This window comes from Pomacea canaliculata, linkage group LG2 (genome assembly GCF_003073045.1).
Source record: "Pomacea canaliculata isolate SZHN2017 linkage group LG2, ASM307304v1, whole genome shotgun sequence".
Classification (NCBI taxonomy): domain Eukaryota; kingdom Metazoa; phylum Mollusca; class Gastropoda; order Architaenioglossa; family Ampullariidae; genus Pomacea; species Pomacea canaliculata.
In genome coordinates this window covers 20,118,769-20,131,560 of record NC_037591.1, presented here as the reverse complement: position 1 = coordinate 20,131,560, position 12,792 = coordinate 20,118,769, and the positions used below count along the sequence as shown (strand labels likewise).

The 12,792-nt window shown below is 42.8% G+C and overlaps 3 protein-coding genes across 19 annotated transcripts in view; 2 read left to right on the top strand and 1 right to left on the bottom strand.

The window, feature by feature from the left end:
• Positions 1-2,880, top strand: part of LOC112558131 (myosin-10-like) — a 42,867-nt gene extending 39,987 nt beyond the window's left edge. For all 11 annotated transcript variants that reach the window (XM_025228356.1, XM_025228362.1, XM_025228364.1 and 8 more), the window contains one exon: positions 128-2,880. In XM_025228356.1, the coding sequence (XP_025084141.1) occupies positions 128-297 (170 nt within the window). In that variant the 3' untranslated portion in view covers positions 298-2,880. The remainder of the gene's footprint in view (positions 1-127) is intronic.
• Positions 2,176-9,544, bottom strand: LOC112558135 (polypeptide N-acetylgalactosaminyltransferase 1-like). 2 transcript variants are annotated; one of them, XM_025228370.1, is made up of 10 exons: positions 8,966-9,544; positions 7,654-7,820; positions 6,895-7,072; positions 6,252-6,452; positions 5,433-5,550; positions 5,059-5,247; positions 4,681-4,815; positions 3,879-3,980; positions 3,528-3,656; positions 2,176-3,249 (listed from the first exon to the last, which is right to left on the bottom strand). In XM_025228370.1, exons 1-10 carry the CDS (start codon positions 9,508-9,510, stop codon positions 3,121-3,123), a joined length of 1,893 nt encoding a protein of 630 aa, XP_025084155.1. In that variant the 5' UTR covers positions 9,511-9,544; the 3' UTR covers positions 2,176-3,120. The 2 variants fall into 2 exon arrangements, with proteins under 2 accessions (XP_025084155.1, XP_025084156.1); XM_025228371.1 differs by having other exon boundaries at positions 8,910-9,032.
• Positions 9,476-12,762, top strand: LOC112558143. Of its 6 annotated transcripts, none has more exons than XM_025228394.1 (5): positions 9,476-9,605; positions 10,244-10,421; positions 10,557-10,728; positions 10,880-10,927; positions 11,836-12,762. In XM_025228394.1, the coding sequence occupies exons 1-5, from the start codon at positions 9,567-9,569 to the stop codon at positions 11,837-11,839; spliced, it is 441 nt and encodes a 146-aa protein (XP_025084179.1). In that variant the 5' UTR covers positions 9,476-9,566; the 3' UTR covers positions 11,840-12,762. The 6 variants fall into 6 exon arrangements, 3 of the variants coding, with proteins under 3 accessions (XP_025084179.1, XP_025084180.1, XP_025084178.1); XR_003098079.1 differs by having other exon boundaries at positions 9,477-9,615; XR_003098078.1 differs by having other exon boundaries at positions 9,488-9,624; positions 10,244-10,414.
• The last annotated feature ends 30 nt before the right edge of the window (positions 12,763-12,792 follow it).

The following is a 12,792-nucleotide window of genomic DNA, read 5'->3' as shown; positions in this document are numbered from 1 at the left end:
TGTTTGTTTAATATTTTCATTTTTTCATATTTGTTAGCTCACTTTTTTATCTTATACTGCTTGCTATCGATGTGTCCTGTTGTGTTAGCTGGCGATGTACGTGACTGCGAGTGTTGTTTGTTGTTAGGAGATACAGCCGTGCTCACCCCGCCATCCTCCGTCACCCCTCGCCCGCCACTCGCCGTGTCACCAGCTGATCGTGACATTCCACCATCCTTGAACCCTGCCACTCCTCTTCCGCCGATAGCTGGCGACCAGGCTGTGGCATCGATACCCTGCGATCCTGAAGGTCAGTGAAGTGAGTCAAGCGTGACGGTAATCTTCTGCTGCTGACGAAAGATAACGACATGCCCGCGCTTCGTCTTTACAAGGACTGGTCATGTAGACGGACATCAAAGGCGTCACAGTTTATGGCCTACCTAAAATGGCTGAGCATCTTGGGGGCCCCACTGTTCCTTGAACTAGACAATGGCCTATAGGCCTCCAAATGAATGCATCTGACCCAACAAAAGTTTTTTATGGTGAGGCCGACACAAACAACAAATACACCTGTTTTTTTGTCCAGTCAAGAATTGCTTTATGCTTCAGCTTCTTTCACGCTTCAAGCTGTTTGCTGTGTGCCACCGCTTATTTTAAAAGACAGTGTGTCACATATGCCATATATAGTGGACAAATGTGGTTCAATAACTTGGAGTCCTGCCGCCAGTGCGGTCAAACGGCACGCTGTATTTTACTTGACGGAAGAACTCAGGAAACGTGCAAGGCAAACCAGGCTTTTATGCAACCTCCTCGTTTACTTTGCTTAAAAAGTCAGTGTAAGCAATTAGCAGATGTTCACCGTACATAGCAACGTGAACAAACATTTTTCATGTGCCTCTGGAACTACATCGTCATCATCATCAGAGAACAGATTCGTTAAGGCTTCAGCCACTTCTTTTCCTGAACTTGGCTAGCAGATAGCAACAGGTCACGTGACTATGTCAAGCTAGCGAGCTTATCAAGCAGTGCTGTGCTCCTCGTCAGGCAGTGTTACCAAAGTTCCAAACCTTGATGTTGCCAGAAGACTCACGTTTTGTGTAGTAATAACCGAGGACATACAATAGACTATGCCTGCTCGCACGTCTTAGCAGGAGGTGTCTGGGGTCGGAGTGTGATAATCTTTTTTCATATTATGTTTATGTTTTAGTTGTTAGGTTATAAGTTGGCAGTGAATGATTATGGCTGGACTACACGGCTTTGTACAGCTGCTCATCTTTGTTACTTTGTGGTGGCAGTGAGGACGGCCATACTGCCTACCATTCCCATCTCATCTCAGTCCGTCCTTTTCTGACATTTATTATATTAAGAGTTGTCTTCATGTGTACTGTGCAGATTTGGCTTGTTTTTGTTTTGTTTTTTCTACACCGTCCACATTTTTTCACTGAACATGTTTGTTGAAGATTTGTTTTACTATATTATTGTTTTAAAAACACACTTGTGCTGAGTTAAATGTTGACGATTTATTGTTGTATTTGTTTATCAGTTGCACCTCCCAGTCAGAACATGGACTCAATTTCCATCAAAACATCTTGCTTATGTCAGATGTACACAGTAAGCTTGAGCTATTTACATAACCTTTACCCACTTTTAGCACGTTACTCTATGCTTTGGACATCAGTGTTTCTCCACCCGAGATGTAACTGGTGCAATGAAAGGAGAAAATATCAGTAAAGTTCGTCTTTAATTTTATGTCTACTTTTAACTGACTTTTAAGAAGCAAGTCGTGACATTGGCCTTGAACCTGCTGGAATTAAGTCCATGGCCATAATCTTGGATCCCATTGGGGTCTTAAAGGTTGGTTTGGTTTTTTTGAGAACATAGTTTGATCCGTTTGTGTGCCAGAGAAAGATGGAGAAAGTTTTGGCGTGGTAGATAGGTGGGAGGTGTGTATAAAGGACATGTGTTGATCTTGTTCTCGACGCGACAGTGGGAGGCACGAGATGCAAAGCAAATGATGATGTCGCTGAGAACATCGTTTGGTCAAAGGCGTTACATTTGCTGTTGCTTCATAACAATGTCAGCGACCTTGACGCCAACAAGCAATCTGTGATACGTTACTGTCATGTTTTACTGATGTAGATATCCCGTCTTCGGGGACATCTTGAATTGGGTTGTTTTGTTTTTTTTTTGTTTTTGTTTTTTTTTTGGGCAGTGAAGACAAGGAGAGTAGATAGATCTCTCGCATCCAAGGCTAATTGTAAAACTGGATTTTCCTATAGCTGTAGAGATTACTGAACTTTAGCAGTGACATTGTCTACATTGCTCGAGCGACTTAATCACTTTTTCTTATATATATATTAGTGTGCTTTGAACTTTAAAGGATGAACGAGATGAGGATGTGTGTGTGGAGATGATAAATTTACAGTAAAAGCCAGTGCAGTCTGGTCTTGCCTATTTTTAATATATATATATGTAAGCCAAGCCGTCCCATTAAGAATTAAGCGTTGTTGTTGGATGCTTGACAAAGTCACTTTAAGTAATGCATAAATATGTCGGCCAAGAAGCAGCGACTGAAATGCCGTCTGGGAATAAAACTTGCTGCGTTGTAGCAAGCATGTGAGGCTTCACCTTTGCATGTGCACACACCACAAACGGGCGCGCATTCCACCGCGCATCCTTTTGTGACTTTGCGAGCGAGGTGGTGGATAGCTGTCCACTTACTGATGTCCGTCATTTGTTTTCTGACAATGTTTGCGTTTGTACCGCTGACAAAACGTGAAGCATGTAAGCAAAGTTACATAGAACGTCGTTGGCAGATGCATTTTAGATACACGGAGGATGGATATAACAGAGAGCGCTATAGAAATACTATTTATTAAACAATAAAGGCATTTTCCCATAAGATATTGTGTGTATTCAAGTGTGTGAGGTATTCTTGTATCAGCAGCAGACTGTGTGTTCGTCACATCATTTGTCAGCTGACGAGAAATGTCACGTGATACGTGAGCGAGATGTATTTATTGTCAGGTGCAAGCTGTTGTAAACAACACTCGTGCTGAGAGCGGAATCAAGAGACAAGAGCTAGTTGGCGTCAACATGTCACGTGAGCTCCCAGCCGTGCACGTCACTGGTCTGACGTCATTAAACCTTGACGTAGTTGGTGAAAACCCATTTTTGTGACGTGACATCAGGACGGCAGTAACTGGTGATAGGACCGCTGGCATCTTCGTCCAAACACAGCTGTGACTGCACGTGGATGATGGCGCCATCCTGTGACAACCAAGCAAGACGTGACTACGTTTGTGACGAGAAGGGAAGCAGCCTGGGCGTGCGATCGTTGTTACATGACACGAAAGAGTGACACGAAACTAGCTGTGACATGCAAAGGACATAGGTTATGATGTGCAGAAAATAATGTGGGAAACGAAACTGTGAGGTGAGGAGCAAGTGCAGATTCAAGGGGTCATCTTTCTAAGACCTGTAACATGTGACCATGCACGCAGACACAAACACCCGTGCACAGTGATGGACAGGACACTGTACCCGACCTTGGTGTGCTTCCAAATGTCGGGTGACTCGCAGTACTCCAGCAAAGGGCGACTGCCAGGCCACGTGCCCCTCAACATGACACATTGTACTGTTGTTCGCAGATGCCCTCCGACTGTCAGGGAGAAACCCTGCTGACGTAAAACAAGGGAAGTAAATCAAAGGCTTCTTTTACTACAGGATACAGGATACAACTACGTTTTCACGCAAAGTCCATCCTTCGTGACTTATTCGTGGTAACCTTGCGCGCGCCCGCACACACACACACAGCCCATAAGTCAGCACAAAGACACGCATAATACAGCAGCTACCACCTCTGTTTGTGTGTGTGTTCGCGCGCGGTAAACTCGAACCTGCGTGTTTAGATGGTAGTGGCAAACTTCTGAATGTATTCTTGGCGCATCGTCCATGAAAGCATGATTGTCCAAACAGTGACCCGTGCCATTGTTGTAGAGCTAAAAGAAGAAAAGCAACGAAAGAGATTTCTTACTTTCACGCGGTAGACATTTACAGCAACTAGAAGTAAGATGCTGTCTGAAAAGTGAACTGGAATTTCAGATTTGTTACTATTTCCAATGTTGCTCATTTTCTGTGCACTAAAGACTTGCTTTCCATTATTAATGTCAATTAATAATAATAAACGTGTGATTCGTGTTGCCCTTAATCACGCTTACAATGTAGCACGCTCTCAGTGCTTAAAACAAAAACAAAAGCAAAAAGACATGAACATAACAGGAAAGACGGAAGGAGAAACAACTATGCAGACAGGTAATAAAAGACATAGAAGATACAAAGAGGAACAAACAATAAGGATGGAGGGTGTCATAAATCTGCAGGGAAAGACAAAGAGCTGTGCACTCTGGCTATGATACAGGGGGAAACAAGTTCAGAGAAACAGGAGCCAGCAAAGAAATTAAAACAGCACGGACAGTGTGTACTGGATGCGAGGCGGATGGTGTGTTAAAGTAATGGAGGTGACATTGCGTCCCTTTTAACCTCACAAAATTGTCTTTGTAATAAATCCAATTGAAAGGTGAACAAGTACACAACAAAGAATTAAAGAGAGACAGTCGACATACTTGTATAAGATTGCCCCCATACTGTGAGAGCATCATACACCGAGTTACTATCGCGCTGCGGACCTCCGCTACTTACAGAGCCCCAGGCAATGACGTCACGGTCGTATACCGTTAGCTCGGGCCAAATGTTGTCCAGATACCAGGTGAAGTTGTGGCAGTGAAGTCTGCTCTTCACTGCCTTCCTCTCAGTCAGGTCGCCCACGTCCAGAGCCTGCAGGGCAATGTTTGCACAGCCAGGTGTACAAGGGGAACAGTGCTTCACTACAGATCCTCGGGTACCAAACGCTACACATTACCGACAAGTACTAATGCACGTTACACAACTGATTACACATATTCCCTCCATATCTACGTCAACTAAACACCAGACCTCAGCACACCATCATCTTTGTTTCTTTGTTATATTTTCCTTCATGCCACTATTTCTTTCATTCTAAATGTATCATGCACTTACTTCCATTTCTGGAAAGTTTTCGTACACAAATTTCCTGTAGGGACCCATCCAGACCTCGGCAGCGCGCTTGTAGTTGAACATGGTGGTCATGTGGCGGCCCTTAGCCCCGAAGGAGTACGGCTGGGTCCGCGCCACGTGACCTACCCGTGAGCATGGCACGTGCACCAGACGACCGCCACACAGCCACACCTTTAGTACAAGGTCAAGGCAATACAAGTGCTGATATATAGTGATATATATTTAGTGACCAAGTCAGGGATCTGATTAAATATAAACCTACATTTGCAAGAGTAGGTTAAAAAACACACACACGCACAGCGGAAGGGACACAATCACTCGCGTCAGGTATACTTTGCATACTTTTGTGTACCTACCCTCCATGACAGCTCGATATTTTCACCGCCCCAAATTTTCATTCCTACGTCATATCCGCCCAGGTCTTCAAAGTACTTCCTGTTTATGGCAAAGGCTGTTCCGACCGCGACTACGCCTCTGAAATCATGTCGGAAAACAAGACTACAGAGCGACTACATCACTGACTTCGGTACAGCTTGGCAAACAGTGTTTTCATACTTGTCTCGGTTGTCCTCTGATGGCTCATTCTGTCTTATGTCTGTCTTCTGCTAATTCTCCACTAAAATCAGACATTGGCCTAGCACCATCTTTGTTAGTTCAATCACAGAGTAAGACTGGGTTAGAAGAACACGCGTAGGTTCAAACACACAGTATTAACCATCCTAACCACGCAATGCCAAACGGACTCACGAAATATTTTCAATGTATTTCATGAGTTAAAAAGTTAAGTCTTCACATGGTGAAATTTCTTCCCTTTGAATGAAATGTTCTTCGTATTTTTTTATAGCTTCTAGCGTGATTATACAGTCAGGATAAAAAAAATACGTTTGTTGTCTTCTGTGGCGGTAGGCGAAAGTAAGTCGTTGCTCTGAGACAACATATGGAACTCAAGGACAATTGTATTTGTAAAATTGTAAAGCTGTGTACAGACCCGCAGATGTTTTACCCGTGAGGTAGAGTAGTGTACGCGGGCTTTGGACTGCACTGTGGAAACAAAAGGCTTTTCCTTGAGTTCCCCATTTTGCCCTGGGAAATCGACTTACTCTCCCTTCATAACTACGGCCCCTGCTGGATAAAAGGATGTTCGGGAGGAGAATGAACTGCATGCGCGGACATACGGTCGAGTAGCGTGCGGCGAGCTGACCTCCTGGTCTGACCGGAAGTTGAGCTCGAAGAAGAACAACCTCCAGTCAAAGCCGTAGCGTACAGTTCGATTTCTGTAGTAGTTGTACTCAAAAGTGTGGGCGTTGATGTAGTCCAACGTTGACATGGCGAGCGTTTGTCGGTTACTTTGGATCTCAACCAGAAGTGGTTCCAACCTTAAAAGAGACAACCAAAGGAATTATGATTTAATATTTCTGTAAATAACTTTTTACATCTTGCAATTTTTTTCAACTTTTTATATTATTGTCAGTAAATGGTGATTGATGTTTTGTAAAATATAATCTTGAAACGACAGGAGAAGAAGAAATAGCTTTATATTGAGATAAATTTGATATTATAGACACTTTCAAAGGTCATGCATAATAATACTCGGCAGCAGTGTTGTGTTTGTGATAAGCGCAAGTGAAAATTTTCAAGTAATTTAATATAATAAACACCCCCCCCACACACACACACACTAATGATTACATTTATAAAATTGACATGCAGATTAGATTAACCGCTAGATGCTCCGCCCCTTGTGGTGACGTCATGAGAGGTCAAGTCTTTCAGTATGAAGTTCAACACACTGTGGCTGTTAATATAAAGCTCGCTCACCAGGCAACGTTCACCTCTACGTGACTGTCGAGAAACACCACGACGTCACCGTCACTGTGACGTAAACCCTCCACGCGTGACGCAATCAGACCAGTCCGTTGACGCAAGCGCACAAGGCGGATCAGGTCTCGCGGGAAAAAGTCTCGTACATACTGGTCCAAGGGCGCTCCCAGCGCAGCTTCACATGAGAGAAAAGTGAAACAGAAGTCAAACAAACAAAACAGTCGACTTTCTTCTTGGAATTCATAAATTTTAGCTGAACAATAAACAATAAACATAAATTCCTGTTTTCGTCACACATTTAGTAACAGCTCATGTAGCTCAGCCCTATTGTAAGCTTTCCATCACGTGTCTGTCTTAAGTCAGTCTCGTCAAACGATTGTTCCTCGTGTGTTTTCTGCTGTTGTCGTCTATAGTGCCTTTGTGAGCTGTCGAGCTGATGTCTCTGTGCTGCACAGCCACGTGTTCTCACTTCCCGCTGTCTTTAAAAAAAAAAGACAAGGAACATATGATCATAGTATAAGCGATGTCCCAGTAGTACCACAGGACTTTTAGTTTCCCCTTTCTGCACTTTTATAATCAACACTGACACATCTTTTAACTAAGGCGTGTGACCCAGCCAAACAACTATCTCTGTCTTACCACCACAAAACTACTCACAGAACTTTCCCTTCCCTACGAACCAGTCACACATTCCAGTACTTGATGTTTGATTCTTGGAAAGCTTATGGACATGTTTGCCGCATGGCTATAACGAACCCAGAGCACTGTTGTCATCCACTAGGACTACTTGCTGCAGGAGATGACGAGGAGTTCTGTTAATGACGGAGTACACGGTGCGCAGAAGGACAGACGGCCATTCGTCGTGGAAGGGGATGACGACGCTCGTGCTTGGCAGCTCGCGGGGAAAAGTCACGTGGACGCAACTGAAGGCACACACAGAGGTGGCATCAGAGAACTCACTATCTCACAATTACCACGAGGTTAAAGTGACGACGATCAAAGTAAAACATTCCATCTTTGGCCATGGATGTGCACCGATTACAGTGCTACTTCTGTAAGCACAGATGTTGATGTGCGACGACAGACCCTTGTTAGCCTTTTTGATAAATGACCGAAGCATTATTCTGTACCCACCACCAACAAGAAAAACTTAGATGTTCTTGGTGATCTAACATCCAAACCTGCAATACCTATCAGCATGTCATCACAGAGCAACAGAGCAGTTTTTTTCAAGTCAATAAATAGAGATATAAATATAGTTTTCAAGGAATCGAATAAATATTCTTTAAGTATTATTCTTAACATAAACTGATTGCATCCATCTACTTGAATACATAAATTGTGTACCCGTACTCACGTCAGCTGAATGTATTTATTGCTGCTCTTATTATGTTTATTATTAACGTATACAGTTTCTATTTTTTCACAGATCTGACCGTTAGAATACGCCAGGGTCTCTGTCATATCTTCGATGCTTCATGAGATTTCGCTAATGTTACAGTTCATTAAGAAGGGTGGTGGTGAAATAAGGACATAATCTTAACAGTGAGACAAAGCAGTCGATTATAAATATGCGGAGAGATGGCTAGAAGTGGTGAGAAATCGCTTACATGACCAATGACTCCACTCAACTTGCTCGGGGAAGACTGAACATCGAGGTGTCAGACCCTAAACTGCTACAAAATGCTACCCTTGCTACGCACACAGAAGTGTCACATTACATTTTTCTGTACTTACACTGAATGCAAATAAATATGGCGACACACAGAAAACAGGCACAAGGCGAATGTTGTGTGGCATTTATAATATCCTATGAATATTTTAGTTTCGCACCTTTTCACTGTTACATCATCTTCTATAACGCCCTCGCTATCACCCACTCCTCTCTTTTTCTTCTTTGTGTGCTATGCTTGAGTTATTGTGAGAGTTTCATAGACAGTTATAGTGGTGAGCACACGTTTTGTGTGTGGCCTATGTACAAAAAAAACCCCAACAAAACAACAACAACAAACCAGCAAATTATGAATGTGCCTAAAGGAAGTTTTCGGCCACGCATGTCTTTACTGACCCTTCCGGTCGTGAGTCGGGCAACATCCGGTTGACAGGGATGACGTCTGACGCCATGATGTTGATGTGCCACCTGTCCTGCAGTTTTTCCGAAGTTGTCTTCTCCTCTCCAGAAAAAGTAACTCCTCGCCCCATCTCTCCCGCCAGCAGCCAGTCGTTGTCCCCGTACGTGTCGATCAAAGGATTTCCCGTCAGACTGTTTGGCTGTCGCCGAAACTCCTCTGCGGTGATGACGACCGGAAGTCCACCAGCGTGGTGTTGACGTAGCAGACGCGGCATAATGTCGAGACCTACTTCAGCGGAAGAATTTGCTTCAAAACGTCCTTTCCTTCCTTGAAGCTTTCCTCTTACGTTTCTCGTCTTCCTCGGATCTCCCGACATGCTGGCCTTTGTGACGTCACCAAAGTACCTGCCCTGACCAGCTCGCGCCAGGGAAGACACGGGTGGTGAGAGAGACGAGTAGGGACTTGAGAGAAAGAGCGCTGCCACACAGACATAGATGACTGTGAACACGACAAGAAGACTGCAGCGACGTCGTCTCCACATGCTGCACAGCACGCTCACGATCAGCAGACGACACACAGACGAACAACGGGCTGTAGATGATAGGAGACGACCATCCCGCACTGCTTTACTTCGGAGCAAGTCTCAGTTAGTATGGTGAGATAATGTGTCTGCGTAGACCTGCAAAAGATTCATTTATCTTTCACTTTACATTATCAGAACAAAAACATTTCATACAAGGTGTAATTTCATTGTAGCACAATCATAACGGATCCGCCGAAGAAAGGAAACCAAATGCTGCTTTTGTCAGTGCTCCTAGCAACGCTGGGCTGTGTGAGATAGAGATAGTGGTCTTTGCGGAAAAACTAATTTGAGAAGTAGGGTACAGCAAGATCGTGATTTTGTGCACATAAAGAATGAACTGACACTCGTTATATTACTGAAAGCCCCTAACGTAAATTGCGTTCTACCACTCATCTTGTTATCATTTTACTGTCTCAGTACAGATATGTGTGCACACACACACATGCGCGCATTTTTTTTTCCTTTTTTCTTCTTGGTTTTTGTACTGACCCAGTGCGTAGTCGACACAATGAGACTTATTGCCGATCTCTTCCATGCTCGCTACAATCACTGTGCTAGGGTGTGCTCGGAACTGAACCAGTTGGTATGTAACACTTAAAACAAGTTTATTGTACAGTACATTAGGAACTGGGGTAATCCTGTGTTGGCAAAATAGTATGAAACTTCTAGTTGCTTTTTACCACATTTCCAGACTGACTTCATGAAGCAGCTGGACTGGTCATTTTACTACAAAATAACGACGGAGACCAACATCCTGGGAGTCTTCAGAACGCCCAGCTGCTGCCTTGAACCCAATCCCCATACCCTCAATCCCCACACCAAGGCCACCAAAAGGGGAGGAGCAGGAGAGGGCAAACCTGCGGTGGGAGGTTCAAAACATCTTTAATGAATTGTATGCTGAGTTTGTAGTATTACTGATGAGGAACTAGTTTACGTCGCAGGGTTGTATGTAGGTTTGGAGATTTACCAGTTGTTGCACTGTCTTCAACTGTACTTGTTTTCAGGTCAAGCCACAGGAATGAGGGGAAATTTCCCATGCAAAAAAAAACCCACACAATATCATGCCAGAGCTAGCTGTGACAGGTCTGCAGGATGGTGCTCCTTTCAAGAAATCCTTCAGCTATGGCTTGCCTGCGCTAAAAGCCATACTTTCTCAAAAGAATCAAAAATACACAGGTAAGGTAATTCACTATTTGTTTTTGTTTTTATTGTTGCTAGCATATTAAATGTCCAAGATTATGGAATTTACATAGAAATTGTACTTTTTGCAGAAAGAAAATGTTATGCATTTCACATGACTAATTCTGTGCATTTTGTTGTTGGAAAGCTTATCAGAAAATGTGGCACCAGGAGAGGACACAACTGCTGCTATCAGGTAATGTGAAGTGGAAATGTTCTCTTCTGGTTTGCACATAAATACAAACTAGTGTATACTGCTGTTATTAATATATTCAACATGTCTGTTATGTTACAATGCTAGAAAAAATTAAAAATAACTTGTTGTGCACATAGATATTCTTAATGTATGAAGATATTTGTTGTGAAATCTGGTAAAAAGATCTGCATTCTTTTTTTATGCTCAGATGAGAGTCTTTGTGGCAGCAGTTGACAGGCTTGCATGCTTCAGTGTCCCCACAGAGGAACTCATACACACACTCTCTCTCATGCCCACCCTCTCCCTCTCACACACACACCCTCTCTAAAAGAGTAGTTTCATAGGTCCAAAGTTTTATTTTTAAAGACTTTCTAGTTTTTATCATTTAGCTATGCTTTTCTTTTGTAAAAAAAAATGCTTTTCAAGAGAGAAGAGAGAAGCAGGATGTTTGAATGAGCTTGTTGCATCTGACACCAGTTGTGAAATCTTATGTTTTGCTTGATTCATCCAAGCACTGAAAGCGGTAGTATATGATAATTGTCAATATTTATAAAAGAAAACACATCTTCAGAATATATACGTAAGTGCAAGACATCAAAGAACCTTGTTTATTTTTCCAACAACACTAGTTGACGGATGCCATGCAAAGCCAGAGGTGATCCCATAGTGGGGTCACAACCACGTCACGACTTGACACTGTTAGCCGCCTGAAGGGAGTGACCCTAGCAAGCAATAGTACAATAGAACACCTTCATGAGCCTCAGTGTTGTCACAACGACACCAGTGAGATGAATGGTTTCTGCGTGCGAGTAAATCTAAGTGTCACATTCACCAGTTGGTATTTACTACAGACTGCAGATTATAGAACTCTGTAATATTTACTACTTTTGTGTTTCTGTGGACTCCAGGTGATTCACTTAACTCCACAGTTTCTCACTGCGTGCACAACGGAATGCTCTTTGCCACATATGACAACCACAGCCAGCATTCTGACTGCCCTGCTATATTTTCTGGTGGATGGTGGTGCAACGACTATTTCGTGACCAACTCAACGGTCTGTACAGGAATGACAGCGGCGGCCTTCTGTCTCCAAAGAATCAGGGTGTGAAGTGGAACAACTAGCACAGATAAACATGGCAAGATGAAGATCAGAAACTGAAAGCTGCTTTCCAACGGAAAAAACTTTCAAGTGTCTTTTGGATTATACTGTTGGTGGACTCATGGTACCCTACCATAAATATACTACTATATTTAAATGTTTTAAAATTTAAAACCATTGTTTTAAGTGTACATCTGTGTAGTTGTTAGCACGTGCTTAATACTTCCAAAGAAATGCAGAGTCTACTTATAATGATAGTCTTCTTTGTTGGTTAATAAAAAATACCAGTTGAAACTGAACTTTGATTTTAATATTTTTGCAAATTCCTTTAGTGCCTGACCAAAGAGGCAGTTTATGTACTTGGTCAAGATGTTGGACTGACTGACTGGCATGTTATACAGAAGCTTTAAAAATTTCAGCCAGGCTACAGGATTCAACTGATGGGGACGTCTACCACTCATCCGACAATACCACTGAGATTAGAAGGATCAGTCTGAAGTAAATTACCATTCGGACGACAGTACATCCACCGACCAAAGCCAATCTAGTATTAATGACATTCTTTAAAATTGTCATATTCAATAACTGCCAACTATTTATAGGATTTATATTTATCACACGATGCCAATATTGTGTAGATCATGAGGTTCTTAGACTTTTTATCCATTTGTGAGAAAACCATCATTCTCTCATGCCGGCCATACTTTGCATGCGCATGTTTTTGTTTTACATCTGAAAACAATCGGCACACGATAGCTAAGAAATA

Excerpts from the sequence above, each read along its gene's own strand:
- LOC112558135 (XM_025228370.1), bottom strand. The coding sequence starts at position 9,510 with ATGTGGAGACGACGTCGCTGCAGTCTTCTTGTCGTGTTCACAGTCATC. Across the intron at positions 7,821-8,965 it reads CCCGACTCACGACCGGAAGG|TTGCGTCCACGTGACTTTTC; the intron begins GTCAGTAAAGAC and ends GTGTGCCTTCAG. Across the intron at positions 4,816-5,058 it reads AAAACTTTCCAGAAATGGAA|GCTCTGGACGTGGGCGACCT; the intron begins GTAAGTGCATGA and ends ATTGCCCTGCAG.
- LOC112558143 (XM_025228393.1), top strand. The coding sequence starts at position 9,977 with ATGTGTGCACACACACACATGCGCGCATTTTTTTTTCCTTTTTTCTTC. Across the intron at positions 10,136-10,243 it reads GCTCGGAACTGAACCAGTTG|ACTGACTTCATGAAGCAGCT; the intron begins GTATGTAACACT and ends CCACATTTCCAG. Across the intron at positions 10,422-10,556 it reads GGGCAAACCTGCGGTGGGAG|GTCAAGCCACAGGAATGAGG; the intron begins GTTCAAAACATC and ends ACTTGTTTTCAG.